General features: G+C 45.3%; 1 protein-coding gene across 1 annotated transcript in view; it reads right to left on the minus strand.

The window, feature by feature from the left end:
- LOC142570249 (uncharacterized) overlaps window positions 1–10,734 on the minus strand; it is a 176,838-nt gene extending 166,104 nt beyond the window's left edge. The window contains exons 1-3 of the mRNA XM_075678650.1: window positions 10,281–10,734; window positions 7,146–8,174; window positions 4,867–4,889 (exon numbers count right to left, since the gene is read on the minus strand). Of these exons, the coding sequence (XP_075534765.1) occupies window positions 4,867–4,889; window positions 7,146–8,174; window positions 10,281–10,383 (1,155 nt within the window). The 5' untranslated portion in view covers window positions 10,384–10,734. The remainder of the gene's footprint in view (window positions 1–4,866; window positions 4,890–7,145; window positions 8,175–10,280) is intronic.
- Between the last annotated feature and the right edge of the window lie 5,029 nt (window positions 10,735–15,763).

Here is a 15,763-nt window from a genome sequence, read left to right on the forward strand (position 1 = left end):
TGACACCATTTTCGGCCAATCGGCGAGCCCGCTCGGGTGTCGTCATTTTCGGCCAATGGTAGGCGCCCGTGCGATGGTGTCACACCCGGCGGAGAGGGTCGCTGCTTGGTCCCCAATTGTCCGAGGGCTTACTTCTCCCTGCGGTCTTGCCTTGCTTACTTGCAATGCGCCGTCACAATAGGCGGATGGGGGCGACGCTGCCAGGTTTTCACGGTGCATTACTTCGGGACCCACTTTACCTGCAACAGTGCCAGGCTCTCGCTTCACCTTCGGGAAGAGTCAAGCAGTGAATAGCTCCACCTGCGGCATACGAGGTGGGGTACGCCAACTTGTTTGCACGTGCCACGCCTTGGGAATGTGGTATCCGTGCTTCTGCGCTCCTTAATTAGCTGTGGTGTGATTCGATGTGGTCTGCTGAACTCGAAGGAGGCTCAGGAAAAGGTCCCGTATCTAACAATAGGTATTCATATGACTAATAATCTCACAAGGCAAATACACATCAATTACATGACTAATACTGATAACCCAACACAGCTTTCCGTGTTAAAATTTTTCTTGGGCTCCAGCTTTCCTTAAACTTCTACTGTATAAAAAGAATCAAAAATCGAGTATGCTTCGTCAATCTGTCATATACCCTTGAAAAACACAACTCTCATATTTACTTGAATCCATACAAAACCGACCTGTGCATTTTATTGTAGCTGCTTCTTCCCGTACTGTAAGCATCATCATCATCGGCCTATTTATAGGTCCACTGCAGGATGAAGGCCTCTCCCTGCGATCTACGATTACTCCTGTCCTGTTCCAACCGATTCCAACTCACGCCTGCAAATTTCCCAGTTTCATCACCCCACCTAGTTTTCTACCATCCTCGACTGCGCTGCCCTTCTCTTGGCACCCATTCTGTAACTCTAATGGTCCACCAGTTATCCATGCTACGCATTATACGGCCTGCCCAGCTCCATTTCTTTCTCATAATGTCAATTAGAATATCAGCTATTGCCGTTTGCTCTGTGATCCACACTGCTCTCTTCCTGTCTCTTAGCGTTGCGCCTAACATGTTTCATTTCATTGCTCTTTGCGCAGTCCTTAACTCGTTCTATGGCTTCTTTGTCAGACTCCAAGTTTCTGCCCCATATGTTAGAACCAGTAGAAGCAGTTATAGTACACCTTTCTTTTCAATGAGAGTGGTAAGCTCCCAGTCAGGATCTGGCAATGCCTGCCATTTGCACTCCAATCCATTTTTATTCTTCTGTAAATTTCCTTCTCATGATCAGGGTTCCCTGTGAGTAATTGACCTATAGATAAACATACTCTTTTACAGACACTAGAGGCTGACTAGCTATCCTAACCTCTTGTTCCCTTGCCAGGCTATCGAACATTACTTTTGTCTTCTGCACATTTGTTTTAATTTGTCCCCAGTGTTGCTGAACAGGACAATGTCATCTGTAAACTGAAGGTTGCTGAGATATTCTTTGTTGATCCTCACTCCTGAGCCTTCCCAATTTAATAGCTTGAATACATCTTCCAGGCATGCAGTGAATAGCATCGGAGAGATTGTGTCTCCTTGCAAGCATATCAGAAATTCACATGTGCCCTGATTGGCCAGACATGTCAACAAGAGAACTTACCCCTTTATTTCACAAATTCACAATTAAAACATGATGTGTTTTTATAACCTCCTTGTATCGCATTGAGAATGAACCACCACCTCAAGGTAGAGGTACCAACTTATCAAACCAATCTTTACTATTCTTGTCAAAGACAGCCTCAGAATATATATATTGTAGTGAAGGAGTTCGTCCATGCTGAGGTTGCTGCAGTTCTCAGCCGCGCAAGCACCCTCGCCTTTGCCTGCCAACTTTCACCAGGTCATACAGGAATAAGTTTGCACAGCTCTTCCTTCATCCCACGAGACTCTGTCGGTGACGACTCCCGTTGCCTGTACCAAGCTGAATGCACTTCTCAGCAATGCCGAGGCTATTGCACAGCCACCGTCTCGGGCCATTACACCATTCCCATCAGCTGTGCCACTCCACTCAGCCGAGGTACCCACACAGCAAGTGCACAATGGCACACCCCCGACAACCGACATGTGTGGTCTACCTGGCCACATTACACGATTTTGCCACGACCACTCAACATACTACCGCTGGAACGTATGGAACATATATACATATGTTCCATACGATCCATACTAATAGTTCTGCAGAAACCCAGCAGGTTTCTGTAGAACTATTACATCAAACTCTTGCATTTTCTTCGAGTTGTTGATGAATTCGACTTTGCCCTGCCATCTGCTAGCTGCCTGGTTAAGTCAGATGGTTTAGCGACTGCCACAGAAAGGCGGTGGTCCCGGGTTCAAGTCCCGGACCAGAACGAATTTTTCTTCAACTGCGAGGCTTTTTCTTTCAAGGAACCCGTATGGGTTTCCTTTGTAGCAATTTGCTACGTTTGGGTGGATGTATATTTTTCCCGTTATTAATTACTTCTCTCCATCTTGCGAGTTTCCGCAGAACTATTATGTCAGGGATAAGGTGCCTCAAAAAGGCTGGCCTTTATACCACAGTGTGCTATTCCAACTGTCAGCCCTTTTCTTGATTATGTGGATGGTGTAATTTACATGGTTCGCATTTGCAATTGTATCGCATACATGGTGCTTGTCAAGTGATTGGCTTTGGTCTTAGGGTTACGAAGTAGACTGCAATCTACAGCATAAGGTCCATGCAGATCAGGTATGTTGCAGTGGCATGGCCAGGAATTCTTTTTTGGGGAGAGGCATACAGTTGGCCGGGGATGGGTGAGGCGCATCCTGTCTCAGTGGAGAGAGCCAGTAAATATTGCACTAGTATGGCGGACAGCAGCAGGGAAAAATATGAAGTCAGAGATTCAGAAACAGTGTACCAAATAGGCACAATGGAGAGGAGGCCAGCAATACGACAATATCAAACTGCAAGAGATGAAATTGGAAGTATACGACAGTTCAAAGGGCAGTGCCATGCTGTCAGAAACCAGATCAGGGTGCCTGAGAATGCATGGCTATGTTAGGAAGAGTTGCGCGTATAAAAGGACGAACACGGGAAAGCAGCGAGGTAGACGAAAAGAGGGCAAGCTATCAGCTGGTTTTATTCGTTTTGAAGCTGCATATATCGGCAGTTCTTCTAAACAATGCATAGATATAGCAGAAATTTTTCAGATGACGATTCGTGCATAGCATGTGAAAATGGTGGAGAAACCATTGAACACATTCTAGTGGACTGTCATCAGAGTATCCATCTGGCAAGAAACCTGGAAGTAATTAGCCTACAGAGATATTAGGTTTTAAGGACAGTAGGAGAAATGCAAATGAACCTGCATCTGAGGCTATAGGCAAGCATCGCTTACATATGTGCATGCATGCGCTGCAAGTGATGTTTGCAATAAAATACCAACTACCTCATACCGAAACCCTGCTATATTAAGGAATGGCTGGAAGTTTGGTGGCACTAAGAAACATGGAATGTTTCTGTTGTGAGTAATGTAGCTTAATGAAGGTATTTAAAGATTCAGATACACCATAAAGGATAAACGAACGAGCTTTGTAGCATGTGCTCTTACCGCGTTTCATATCGTACGCTTATATCATCACCATTGTTACTTCAGGCATCACTTAAGGCAATGTATTTCTTAAAGGTTCTGTGGTTTGTTAACAAGAACCACTGTTAGTTATGTAGAGTTTCATGGTGCAAAAGCAACTGAGGCTATGATGCGCTGTTATGTTTGGCATGTTTGGCGCACCCTGGGCAAAAAGGATGCTCGACCACCATGCCTCATCGAAATGAAGGGTGAAATCCCAATTCGTTGTGATTGTCTCGAGTGGTTACTGGTCTGGCAGGTGCCCCACAGTACTTACAGGCCCCTTCGTGTGTGTGCGACTTTAGAAGAACTCTTTCCACGAACTGTCAAGCTCTACAGGAGAACTTCTGCAAACCAACGCCACCTAGAAGAATGGATCAGTCGCCTATCCACAGTCAGTCGCCCACCCACAACCAGATGCCCTTTTCGCAAACTGTCACCTAGAAGAAAGGATAAGCACCTACGATCCCGGACCTGCGGGTTGATACCTGCGGAGGCAGGCCCATCCAGGCTCGCCTGAGAATGCGGGAGCAGCCGCAAAGCAACAACGGGGACGTGCGACCTCGCCCATGAGAGGAGCAGCCGCAAAGCACCGATGGGGACTAGGTGCCTGTCACGTGATGTTGACGTGAGCAAGATCTCGCCTACGACTTTAGTGGGCCTATTTAAAGGGCCCCGCAATGTACTTTTTCACTTCATTCTCTTATTATCTTTCACCAACCATTGAATAAACTGTGCAAGTTCCGCACTAGAAATCGTCTCGTCCTTGCCTGGTCGCCATGGTCTACCGGACCCCTGCAGCCCGCCAACAATGCCACAGTACCCAATAGTAACGCCAGTCGGGCTTCGAGAAACAGGCATCGCAACAACTGGTCGGCAGTGATGAGGTACACTACCCTGGAGAACGCAACAGTGCCAACCACAAACAGCACAAACATTGATCTTAAGGGCTGAAGCTAGAGAGACTTAACTGCTTAGTATACGTGTTACCCTTTGTGGAATAGAGAATTACTGCAGGCATATAAGCGAGCGGCCGCTTTGGTGACACCATCTTGTAGCCCAGAGAGTTAAGAGTCACAAAGTTATTATTGCCGTGACCAACTGTATTGTACCCGGCTTCTGTTGTGAAGCAATGGCAGTGACATAGCTTTGAACATACGGTTAATTTTTATTTTTCCTTCAATAGGGGTACGTGCGTAACACAAAAGTGCTTCTAACGTGTTTGGACAAAGCCTGACAAGATGTCACTACCAGCACCCTTCCCACAATGTCTCCTGCAAACAAGTATTCTTCAAAGGGCAATATGTTTACAGACAAGCTAAAGCTCTCTTATAAATATACAAGAAATAGAAAAATAATGAGGTTGGTAGCATTTCCACCAGCATGTTTCAGTATGCTTATACCACAAGATGAAAAGTGCTGAATTCAGCTAAAGCTGTATAATTGTCCCTGTAGACAGTTTAAATGAGAAAAAGCTCCAAGTTCACATGCTACACAGTTCTGTACAAATTATCTGAAAGGGCTCAGAGCCATTGGTTACAAAACATCCATTGTACTTGACTCGGCGGTATTTAGAATTTATGCAGGCCTCGAGGTTGATGAAGCTAGAGAAACAAGCCAATATATCAATGTGTCAGCGGTGAGCCATCGCTCCCTCACACACACACATGCAAGCACACAACACACGTACCAAGAAAGTTCCAATGCCCTAGGTAAATTAGCTTCTTTGCAGATGATGCTGCTGTGTGCTAACTGGGAAAGCTTTGCTGGTTAAATTTTGTTTACATAATTGAAGGTAGATACATGAAAACACATTGTTGAATACGAGCTCTGTGTATGTTTAAGATTCCAAATTCAAGCCAAATATTTGTATTGTTTTACTATCTTTCCTGTGGCTAAGGCTGCAGACCCATATGAAAAGAGTTTACAAGCTGCTTCTGGCAAATTTATCTCCTCATTTAGCATCTTTGTTTGCACAAAGCTGATCAATGATACTTGGCACATAAAGCGACTATTTTATTGCACAACAGACCGAATTAGAGCTGTCCACAAGTATTACTTCTGCTTGTGAACCTTGCAATATTTGAGTCACCTTGTGATGTGCAATTTTATTATATAATAGCAGCAACATTCCCTTTTGCAAATGTGTAACTAATCAAATGTCCTGTATAGGGTTGTGCAAGAACTTCTTAAATAATTGTGGGACCTTATATTCGTTTTTGTACTTTCAGCAGGGAGCCTACAGTTTTGTTCAAGGCTGTCTGCTCTTTCCTTGACTTCCTGAAATTCTTGACACTTTTCGTGTACATGTATACAGTGGTAGAAATTCTTTTGATGTCACAGCTAATGCCTCTCACAGAAGCAAAAACAAATCCTGTCACTGAAAAGAGCAGTGCACGGCATTATCTGGTGAAGAATGATGTCACTACACCAATACTTTCGCCCCTGAGATCTTGCCACCGACACTCATGGTCTTGCCAATACAAAGCTGAACACAATGATGCACAGACTACAACAGCATAGGCATGCTAAATGATCTCTCTATAATCAGTAGCCATTGGCCACCAGTAACACAGCCACTGCATCCCTTTGGTCCCATCAGGTGTTAACAGTTTTATCTTCTTCTTATAGTACCTTGATGCAAAGGACTCAGGTTGCACCAATGTTCAGGAATGAAGGCACCAGCATCACAGTGAACAAGGTTAGTTGGCATGAAATTAGTTTAACCAGCAAAACCAACATCGCCACATCGACACTAACAGTGCTATTTCAGCAGAAGTATCCTGTGGTAGCCCATTTTACATGCCGTATGGAATCTTTCATAGCACTGGTTCTTTGAATTTTAATATGAGTGCTGTGCAATAATGCTTGTACCATACCTTTGGCATTTCACATCAAGATTCTAGTATTGTTTCCAGAACACTGTTCAATACATTAAATACAGAATCCTTGCACTGGGTCAGCTGCAGCTCTACTACTTTGTTAGGTGAAATTTGGCAGCGACTTGCTGAGCTTCCCTATCGGCAAGTGCATTATTTGCATTTCTGGATATGTGCAAGATTATTCATATTTCTGAATCTCGCAATGAACAACGGTGCAGTGCACAGCAGTTTACGTCTCGAGTCATTGTAGTGCACACTCAGAGGCCCTCAATTTACTAATTACTACTCAATTTACTAATTACTCAATACAAATTACTAATCTTCTAAGTAGCAATATCATTAAATTTATAGATCTGTGACTTTTATGAAAGCCATAGTTGCTTGCTTTATGCACCACTCTCTCTCACACACAAGTCCTCTCCATACATGCGCGCACACACACACACACACGCACACACAAAATAATTTCCTACAGTTTGAACAACTCGAAGCTTGTGAAATGAGCAACACAGTGATTCCATGTTTTCTTTTTACAATGTCGTTGTTGTATTAGTGAAAGACACTCTTCACAATATTATGTACAGACTGAGCACAACACCTTGCCAAAAGCACTCCAGCTGCACGATGCTGCACACTACAGCAGTCAACCAGTTCCATCGGCTACACTTTGGTAGCCCACAATCATCTCAGTGCCATTAGGGGACTCGTCCCTCTCATCCATCTCCACCAGGATGACCGTGTCTGGCCGAGGTGCTTCGTCTTCACTCTCTGCAGGGTCCTCCTCACTGCCCTTCTTTGAAGTCTGGTCACATGCAGACATCTTCACGAGGAGGTCGTGCCTGTTCTGTTCCAACCGGTGATTATCATGCGTCTTGCGATGCTGCCTCAGGTTTGCTGATGACCCAAAACGCTTGCCACACTCAGGACATGGGAAAGGTCGTTCACCGGTGTGTATCCGCAGGTGTTGCCGGAGATTACTGGAAGTCTGGAAGGCACGAGGGCACTCGGAGCAGGCAAAAGGCCGTTCACCCGTATGAGTTCTTTCGTGCTGCCTCAAGTTTGTAGATGTGCCAAAAGAACGGTCACAATGTGGGCATGGGAAGGGGCGCTCACCCGTGTGTGTTCGCCGGTGCTGCCTGAGGTTGCTCTCAGTGTTGAAACGCTTCTGACACATGTCACATGGGAAGGGCCGTTCGGAGGACGTGTGACATATGGTGTAGTGCTGCCTCAAGTTGCTGGCACTGCTGATTATTTTTTTGCAGACAGGACACATCTGTGGTCCCGACCTGCTGCTCCCTGTAGCCTTATTTGGGAAGCTTGTTGTCACAGTTTCCTCTGCAGCATCTATCTCATCCACGATAAGGGGAGCCGGATTCTGCTTCAAGATGGAAGACCTCGAAGGACCCACCCTCTTGCTGCTTCCAGGAGTGCCCAGCTGCTGAGGGTTTTTGGCCACAACATTGATGGCCAGCTCTCTCGGAAGTGCAAGGCTTCGTGGCCTGCCATGAACTCCTCCACGGTGTGCAAGCAGCAGGGCACTACGGTGGAAGCACGGTTCCTGCTGTTCTTTCACAGGCTTCGACGCTGCGGCGTCACTTGTCACACTTTTGCTGTCCACTTGGGTTGGCGTGGACGCTCTGTTCTCTGGCCGTTCCACTTTGCCAATATTTTTATCATCTGCAGATGAAAATTGGCATGAAAAGAGTCTCATTCATCAGCACTCCACATGCACAGATTGTGGCTTTACATCTGATGTGATAAATGTGTGACATAGTAACGTAGCAAATACGCCCACATGACTAAGTGCATAGAGCGACACATTCAACTAATTTCCACTGGGCCACAGCAGCATATCACTAGAAATGATATTTCTAGGTGTGTGATAGGGCAACACCAGCTGCCTGGCAAAGCACTAATCTGCTGTTTGCATTTCTTGAAAATTCATATGACTTGAGGACCGTTGTTATGGTAAACAAGTGTAACAATGAACACTACATTTCACAAAAGTGCGCGGTCATATGTATGCAATAACAGCAACAACATCGCTACGTGGCAATAATGAAATCGGTTCATATTTTTCAGGCGTCTTCCTTCTTTGTGTGCTGGGGCATAGCTTACAAGCATGCAACAACAACGCATCCTGCGATTCGATTCGACGTGATGGAGATCGGTCACGCTCTGTCGCGGTGCTGTATATACTTCATGTTACTTCCGACCTCTTTATTCCGGTGCAGCGACTTCAAATGAGACGCCTCGTTTCTTCCGTAATTGTTCCCCACGTTTTCCCCAAGGAGAAAATTGTTTTATCGATTTGTCATTCTTATTAAGCCGTAGGCCACACGAGGGAGGAAAAAATGCTAGCTTTTTGCGATACAACGCTCCCAGCTTTCCGAAAATATAAGCAGTGCAAGAAAATCTGAGTAAATAATCCTCTAGCGGGTTTATTACATACTTAACATGTTCTAATCTCGTTGGCTAAACAGACAAAATTGCACTGCGACACTCCAGCCTGCTTACCTGAATGCGACTCTTCCGTGCGGTCGGCTACGAGTTTAATCATTTCTCAAGTGAAGGCGGCCGCTAAGGAACGATCTCTACCCTTCTACGACAAGTTTGGCAGCCTGTTCAGGATTTAAGTGCTAAAACCCTTGACTGGAAAAGCCGCCGAACGTAACGCTCGCGAGACACCATAAGCCACCATTTTGGAACTCATTAGCGTTACACTAGAGTACCAGATGCAACACTAGAGCTTCAATGGTAGCAGGCGCCGCCGAACGTTCAGAAATTTACAGCCTCCGAGATTACAAACACAGTCCGTAGAGGAATTATTAATACTAACTCTATGGGAATTATGGTGTCCTGGAATTCGGCACTGTTTCGTCCGGCGGCGAAAACGTGCCACGTGCCTTTTTTTGTGATAACGGCCGGGGGTGCTGGAGCACGCCGCTCTACTGCAGCGTCATCTGTCGCTGCAGTCATTGTTGGCAAGAGGAAAACATATGGAGGAAAATGAATGATGCAAAGCGGCGGTGGCGCGTAGATGCAGGGGCTTTAGTGGAGGCGAAGCCTTAGGGGAACCAGCGCTGGATAGGCGGCGCGTCGAAAAGAGTGCGTTGCACGCCGCCCTGGCGACGAAACGCGGCATATTCCAGCCACACAACCAGACGACACACGCATACGCAGCCGTATTATAGTTCGTATGTTTCCGTTTTCGCGCCGCTTCAAGTGGAGTTTTTGTAAAGAAGCTAGCGCCATCAAGTGAAGAAATGACGAAAGAAGCTTTTTAAGCTTTATACATTTTTCACAGTGCGTCGCGGCGAGCACGTGTGTTTCTTTAACGGTTGCGTCGTGTATCGATGCCATGCTTGCGTGGCTGCCTGCCTCGCAAATCTAGCAGTTATGGCTCCGGTCGTGCTGCGCTATGGTTTCGGAAGTATTTGTTGGCCTGAAGATATTCCATATTTCTCTGGCTAGACATAAAAAATTCTGATGTTACTTCGCCACAGCAGTCAATGGAGAAGAAAGCTTTATCGCATCAGCTGACTCGCGCAAGCAAAGGTTTGAGTGCTCGGCTGCTTGATCCGTAACAATTCTGGCTACATTTAGCACTAATTACATTAATTTGCCGGATGCATCTCAGCGCCGAGTCCTCATCCGCATGCGCATATTTATAAACACATAGGTGGCTTAGTCGCGCGTGCGCCGGCACTATGCGCATACAAATCGTATTACAAGGCAGCTTCCCTCCTACATAATTCTTGGCAATGAATGGATAATTTTTACCTTTCGTATCGTTCACTTGGTGCGGTGGCGTTGGAAGGGGCTTGGCGGTGGCCTTGCGAAGGAAAAATGGTACATATGCCGGATGGTGCATGCTATTGCTCATTTTGTTTCCGACGAAATACCGATAGCAGATTCTGCTGTTTGGTACTGTCTGCCATGGCTGACCGTCTTCACTATCGAATAAACCAAGGATACACGCAAAATTTGATTTAGAAACCAGCCCGACACCGCTTGACAGGGCGACAAGACGGGAGCTTACTCCGCTCGCCTGACTGCTTGGATCCAACGCCGCCTCCGTTCTTGTTCGTAGGGTTTAGATGGAAAGACGCAGAAGGATACATCCTCCCTCATCCCGACTTAGTTGTGGCACTTGTATACGCAATAGTATCGTCGGCGCCCTTTTGTTTTCCTTCGACTTTAAGGGCACGCAACGCAATTTTCGTCCGCGGGGGAGCTCGGCTGCATTGTGCACGTTCTGACCGCCAGGGCGGCGCTGCAGGCGCCGTGAAAACTCCAGCGCTGGTTCCCCATAATATACTGGCTAGTGTGCCGTGCACCAGCTCTTTGCAATGGACGAGCGTGGCGCCGCCTGCAATGAATGCCCACTATGGCCGGCAGAGGTCGCTGCCACACGGGTGGGTGCAGTAATTCAACAACGGAGAGGAAGGGAGGAGGAGTAGGTATGCTCATACACCAAGGAACAAATTGGCAAAGAATAAAGTTAACTTGCAAAGAACATGTCTGGGTATTAGGTACAATTGCCGGTAAAAAGGCATGGCTAGGAGTAGTTTATTTAGGGACAGGGGACAAATACAGGCCAGAGAACAAAGATCTAGTGAAGTGTCTCGATGACGATATAAAGCAGTTTGGAGAAGGTGCCGATATTTGTCTGCTGGGTGACATGAATGGCCACATCGAGGATCTGGATGGATACACAGATTGTAATGGGAAGTTGATGCTAGACTTCTGTGAACGACACAACCTAGTTATAGTAAATAGAGAAACTAAGTGTGAGGGACAAATCACGTGGGAGTCCCGTAACAGACAAACGACCATTGACTACTGCTTAATGTCGCAGGGATTGTATAGCAAGCTCGCAATAATGGAAATAGACGAAGAGGGGAAGTACAGCCTCGGAAGTGATCATAAGCGTATTAGTCTACAGTTGGGAGCCCTACTCAAAAGAGAAATGCAGGGAAGCCAAAAAGAGTACGCAAAATTAAATGACGCACAAATAGCGCAAATAGCGGCTGGCATAGAGGAAGCAATAAAGAAACATCCCATGGAAAGGTGGGATTATAATCAGTTAGAACTACTCATTAGTGCAAAAATAAAAGAGGTACAAAGAGTAAACTGCTGGAGAGGAAAGGGGAAGCCACGAAGTTGGTGGAATAAGGAAATTAGAGAGGCCATCGAACAACGACGGTGGGCATCTCGGGAACGCAGAGAAGCAAAGAGGGCGCAGTTATCTGAAGAGGAAATAGGCCAAAAATGGGAATATTATCGACAAAAGAAACAACAAGTGCAGGTCCTCGTCCAGGCTAAAATAAAGCAGTCCTCTGATCGCTGGCTGGCTGAAGCTCGCGACGCAAATAAAGGGGGGTCAAGAAAATTCTGGAACCATATAAGCTGGCTGGGTAAAGCTAATCACAGAAAAGAGGAACAGATTCACGATGCCGAAGGAAATTGTTTAGAGGGAGATGACGCTGTGAACTACATCGGTTCAGTTATAGCAGAGTCATTTAGGAAAGACGATAGGGTAATCGCCCCAAGTGAGGGAGCAACACAGAATAGCATAATAGAAAACAGCTTAGAATTGACCAATCTTAACTGGAAAAAGGCGGAAGCAAATGTTCCAAAATGCACGTCCGCTGGGATAGACGAAATTCCAATCAAGTTAATTAATGAACTTGGCCCAAGAAGCAAGGAAACGCTGATAAAAGCATTGGAGGCAGTCATAACAAATAAGCAAATTCCGCACAGCTGGAAACAGAGTAAAATGAATTTGATTTATAAAGGGAAAGGTGATAAGAAGAACATAAAATCTTTCCGACCAATTACGATAACATGAGTTATATATAGGCTGGCGATGCAGGCGGTGAAATTAAAAATGCAGTCATGGGTAGAAAGTAATAGAATACTTGGAGAACTTCAGAACGGGTTCAGAAGTGGTAGGCGCTTAGATGATAGCCTGTTCGTGCTTACCCAGTGCATAGAAATAGCTAAGGCGGAAAATAGACCTCTGTATTTAGCCTTCCTGGACATAAGTGGTGCATACGACAATGTGAAAAGGGAACTCCTGTGGAACATATTAAAAGCTGAAGGTATCGGTGATGAGGTAATTGATTTTCTACAGGAACTATATCGAGAAAATAATGTTGAAATAACATGGGAAGGAATCAAGAGTACGACAACTGTCGAGGTTCACAAAGGATTAAGGCAAGGTTGTCCTCTATCACCGCTGCTGTTCATGCTTTATATGATAAGCATGGAAAGAAGGTTACAACGAAGCAATCTAGGGTATAATCTGTCGTACAGATTAGGCGAAAAGGTTGTTGAGCAACGACTACCGGGTTTAATGTATGCGGACGATATTGTACTGTTAGCAGATAGCCAGGAAGATTTGCAAACTCTGGTTAATTACTGTGGGGACGAAGGAGACAGTTTAGGTTTCAGTTTTAGTGCAGCTAAGTCCGGTGGGATGTTTTTCAACGATACAACTTATCAGGAGCTTACAATACAAGGCCACGAAATACCCCGAGTGGCCGAATACAAATATCTCGGGGTATGGACAAACAAAGGGCAGATGTACAAGGAAAAGCACGAACAGTCTCTAATAGCAAAATGGCGAAAAGATGCTGGGATAATGAAACATAAGGCATTGTGGGGTTACAACAGGTATGAGGTACAGAGAGGCATTTGGAAGGGAGTAATGGTGCCGGGGCTTACTTTCGGGAATGCATTCCTGTGTTTAAGGGCAGAGGTTCAGTCGAGACTAGAAGTAAATCAGAGAGCTGTGGGAAGGTTAGCACTAGGTGCCCACGGGAAAACCACAAACGAAGCAGTACAGGGAGATATGGGCTGGGCATCATTCGAAGCACGGGAAGCTCAGAGTAAAATCCTATACGAAAAACGTCTGAGGAAATTGGATGATAACAGGTGGGCAGCTAAGGTGTTTAAATACCTATACAGAAAGAGCGTTGACTCACAATGGCGGAAAAGAACTAGGAAGCTAACCAGTAAGTATGCCAGACACGAGGACGAAAAAGGACAGAGCATTAAACGACAGGTTAAAGATGCGGAAGGTAAAAATTGGATAAATTCAATGGAAAAGAAGCATAGTGTAGAACTATATCGATACTGGAAACAGCAGATCAGGAAGGAAGCGTTTTATGATAACTCAAGAGGCAGTGCCCTACTCTTTGAAGCTAGATCAGGATGTCTTAGAACGCGGAGCTATAAAAAGAAATTTAACGAAGAAGAAGACACATGTACTGTGTGTGGTAAATATGTAGAAACGATGGAACACCTCATACTAGAATGTGATGGTATCAATACCGATGTCGATGCGGCCACAGTCACCCTTCCTGAGGCCCTAGGGTTCAGAGATGATAGTCATGTAAATAAATATGCGGTGGAAATTAGCAAAAGGCGATTGGAGGATTGGTGGCTCAAAAGCAGAGAGGTGACATAAGGTTAAAAGGGTAGGAAGATGTATTTAAAGAAAATCGAGAAATTCAATAACACACAACACAGATAAAAATAAAAGGCAAAATAAAAATCTGAGCATGGTGGCAACTGCCATCGCCCCGTTTCAAAGGGGGCGCTCCTACCTTCCATCCATCCATCCGTGCAGACTGCGCGTGTCGTCTGCTTCGCATATCAGTTTTGCAGCTGTTGCGTCGGTTTCTGTGTTCGCGTTTTCAGTGTTATAGCAGCGTTGCGTGCTTGTTCTTGGTGTTGTCAAAGAGTGAGTGCGTGGCTGTTATGTTCGTGTGCCTGTCATTGCGAGAACTATGCGGCGGCGGTGAAAAAATGCCGAAGCTATAGAAACAGTGCAAGGAGAGGACCTGCTTTGTGCCGTTGTGTAGAAGCGGTTACCGCTCGAACAAAGGGCGTGTATCCTTGTTCACTCTACCATCTGATACGAACCGGCAGCAGAATGGGCAAGAATGATCAGGAGAACGGACAGAAGGCCGGCACCAACTGCTGCGGTTTGTGAAAAACATTTCGAAAACAGCTTAGTCGAGCGCGCGTTCTCTATCACCGTGAATGACGTTGTCCACGAGATTCCCCGCGATAAAACACGCCCACGGTGGAAGTATTCTTCCGTCGTGACCACGCCTGAAACCCTAAGCTATACCCACGATATTCCCTGATTACGCTAAGCATTCAGCTTACTTTTCCTGAGTACCAGGGGAAAAAAAACAAGAAAAAACGAGCAGTAGTGTTTGATCTACTATATTGCAGGTTATGTTGCACGAAAGATCACTGCCCAAAATTCTTGACCAAATTGTGAAGGCTTCCTTTGCGTAAGTAAAGCTGAAGCTAGTAACGACGCTGCTTCATTATTGCACTTCCCATTTTGACAATGGAGGCCTTGCTTGTCTATCTTAGCCAGACGTTGTCAACCGCTGTGAAGGCCGTGGAAGATGCTTTTACTGTGTTCTTCAGCAGAAACAAGTTACATGTAGCGAGTGTAGCTGATTTTTCAGGTCAGCTGCAGACAGCTGGCCTTTCCCCAAGTAGGGTGCCCAGAGCATGAAAAGCCAGCTTTGACAGCGCTTGCAAACTTCTTTATTTTCTTGAGGTTTCGGTTTTTTTGTAAAAGGCATCAACAAAGAGAGGGAAGCGCAAAGGCAACGGCAGAAGCTCCTTAAACTGCGTCACTGCGCGATCTATTTTCTTCATGTATGTGTGCATTATCTCATCTAGGGCTGTCTTATATGCCTGCGTTTGACTGTTGTTACGCATAAATAAAATCTTTGTTACACTTTAATGAAAGATCTGCTTCCTGTTTTTGTTCACGTATATCAGACATAAAAAGAAATCTGCACGTATTTACCAAGTATAAAAAAAATGTATAGTACACGGAACACCACGTGCAGTCCATTTTACAGGCAATTTTTTTTTTGCTTATTATCCTATCCTCGGGGCCCAATGGGAATTATAAGGAGATGGGTACATGGTTTACAAACAATCAAAAACATTCAAACCTATGAGGACAACAATAAGATAATAGGCAGAAATAGCAGCAAATAAAATAAAAAGAAAGAACAGAGAAATTAAAGTCATTTCAAAAGATGATCGGTTACAGCGGTTTTGAATGGTTATGCATTAATATTCCTTTACTTTATTAGAATGAAAAATGTAACCTAAAACTTACCCTTAAAAAATTACGTTGCAATCATCGCTAGAATAAAAAAACAAGTGTCCTTAGCTATCGCCGAAGAGACACGTACGAAGGCGAACGCCTTGTAAAG

Source organism: Dermacentor variabilis, chromosome 2 (assembly GCF_050947875.1).
Source record: "Dermacentor variabilis isolate Ectoservices chromosome 2, ASM5094787v1, whole genome shotgun sequence".
Taxonomy (NCBI): Eukaryota; Metazoa; Arthropoda; class Arachnida; order Ixodida; family Ixodidae; genus Dermacentor; species Dermacentor variabilis.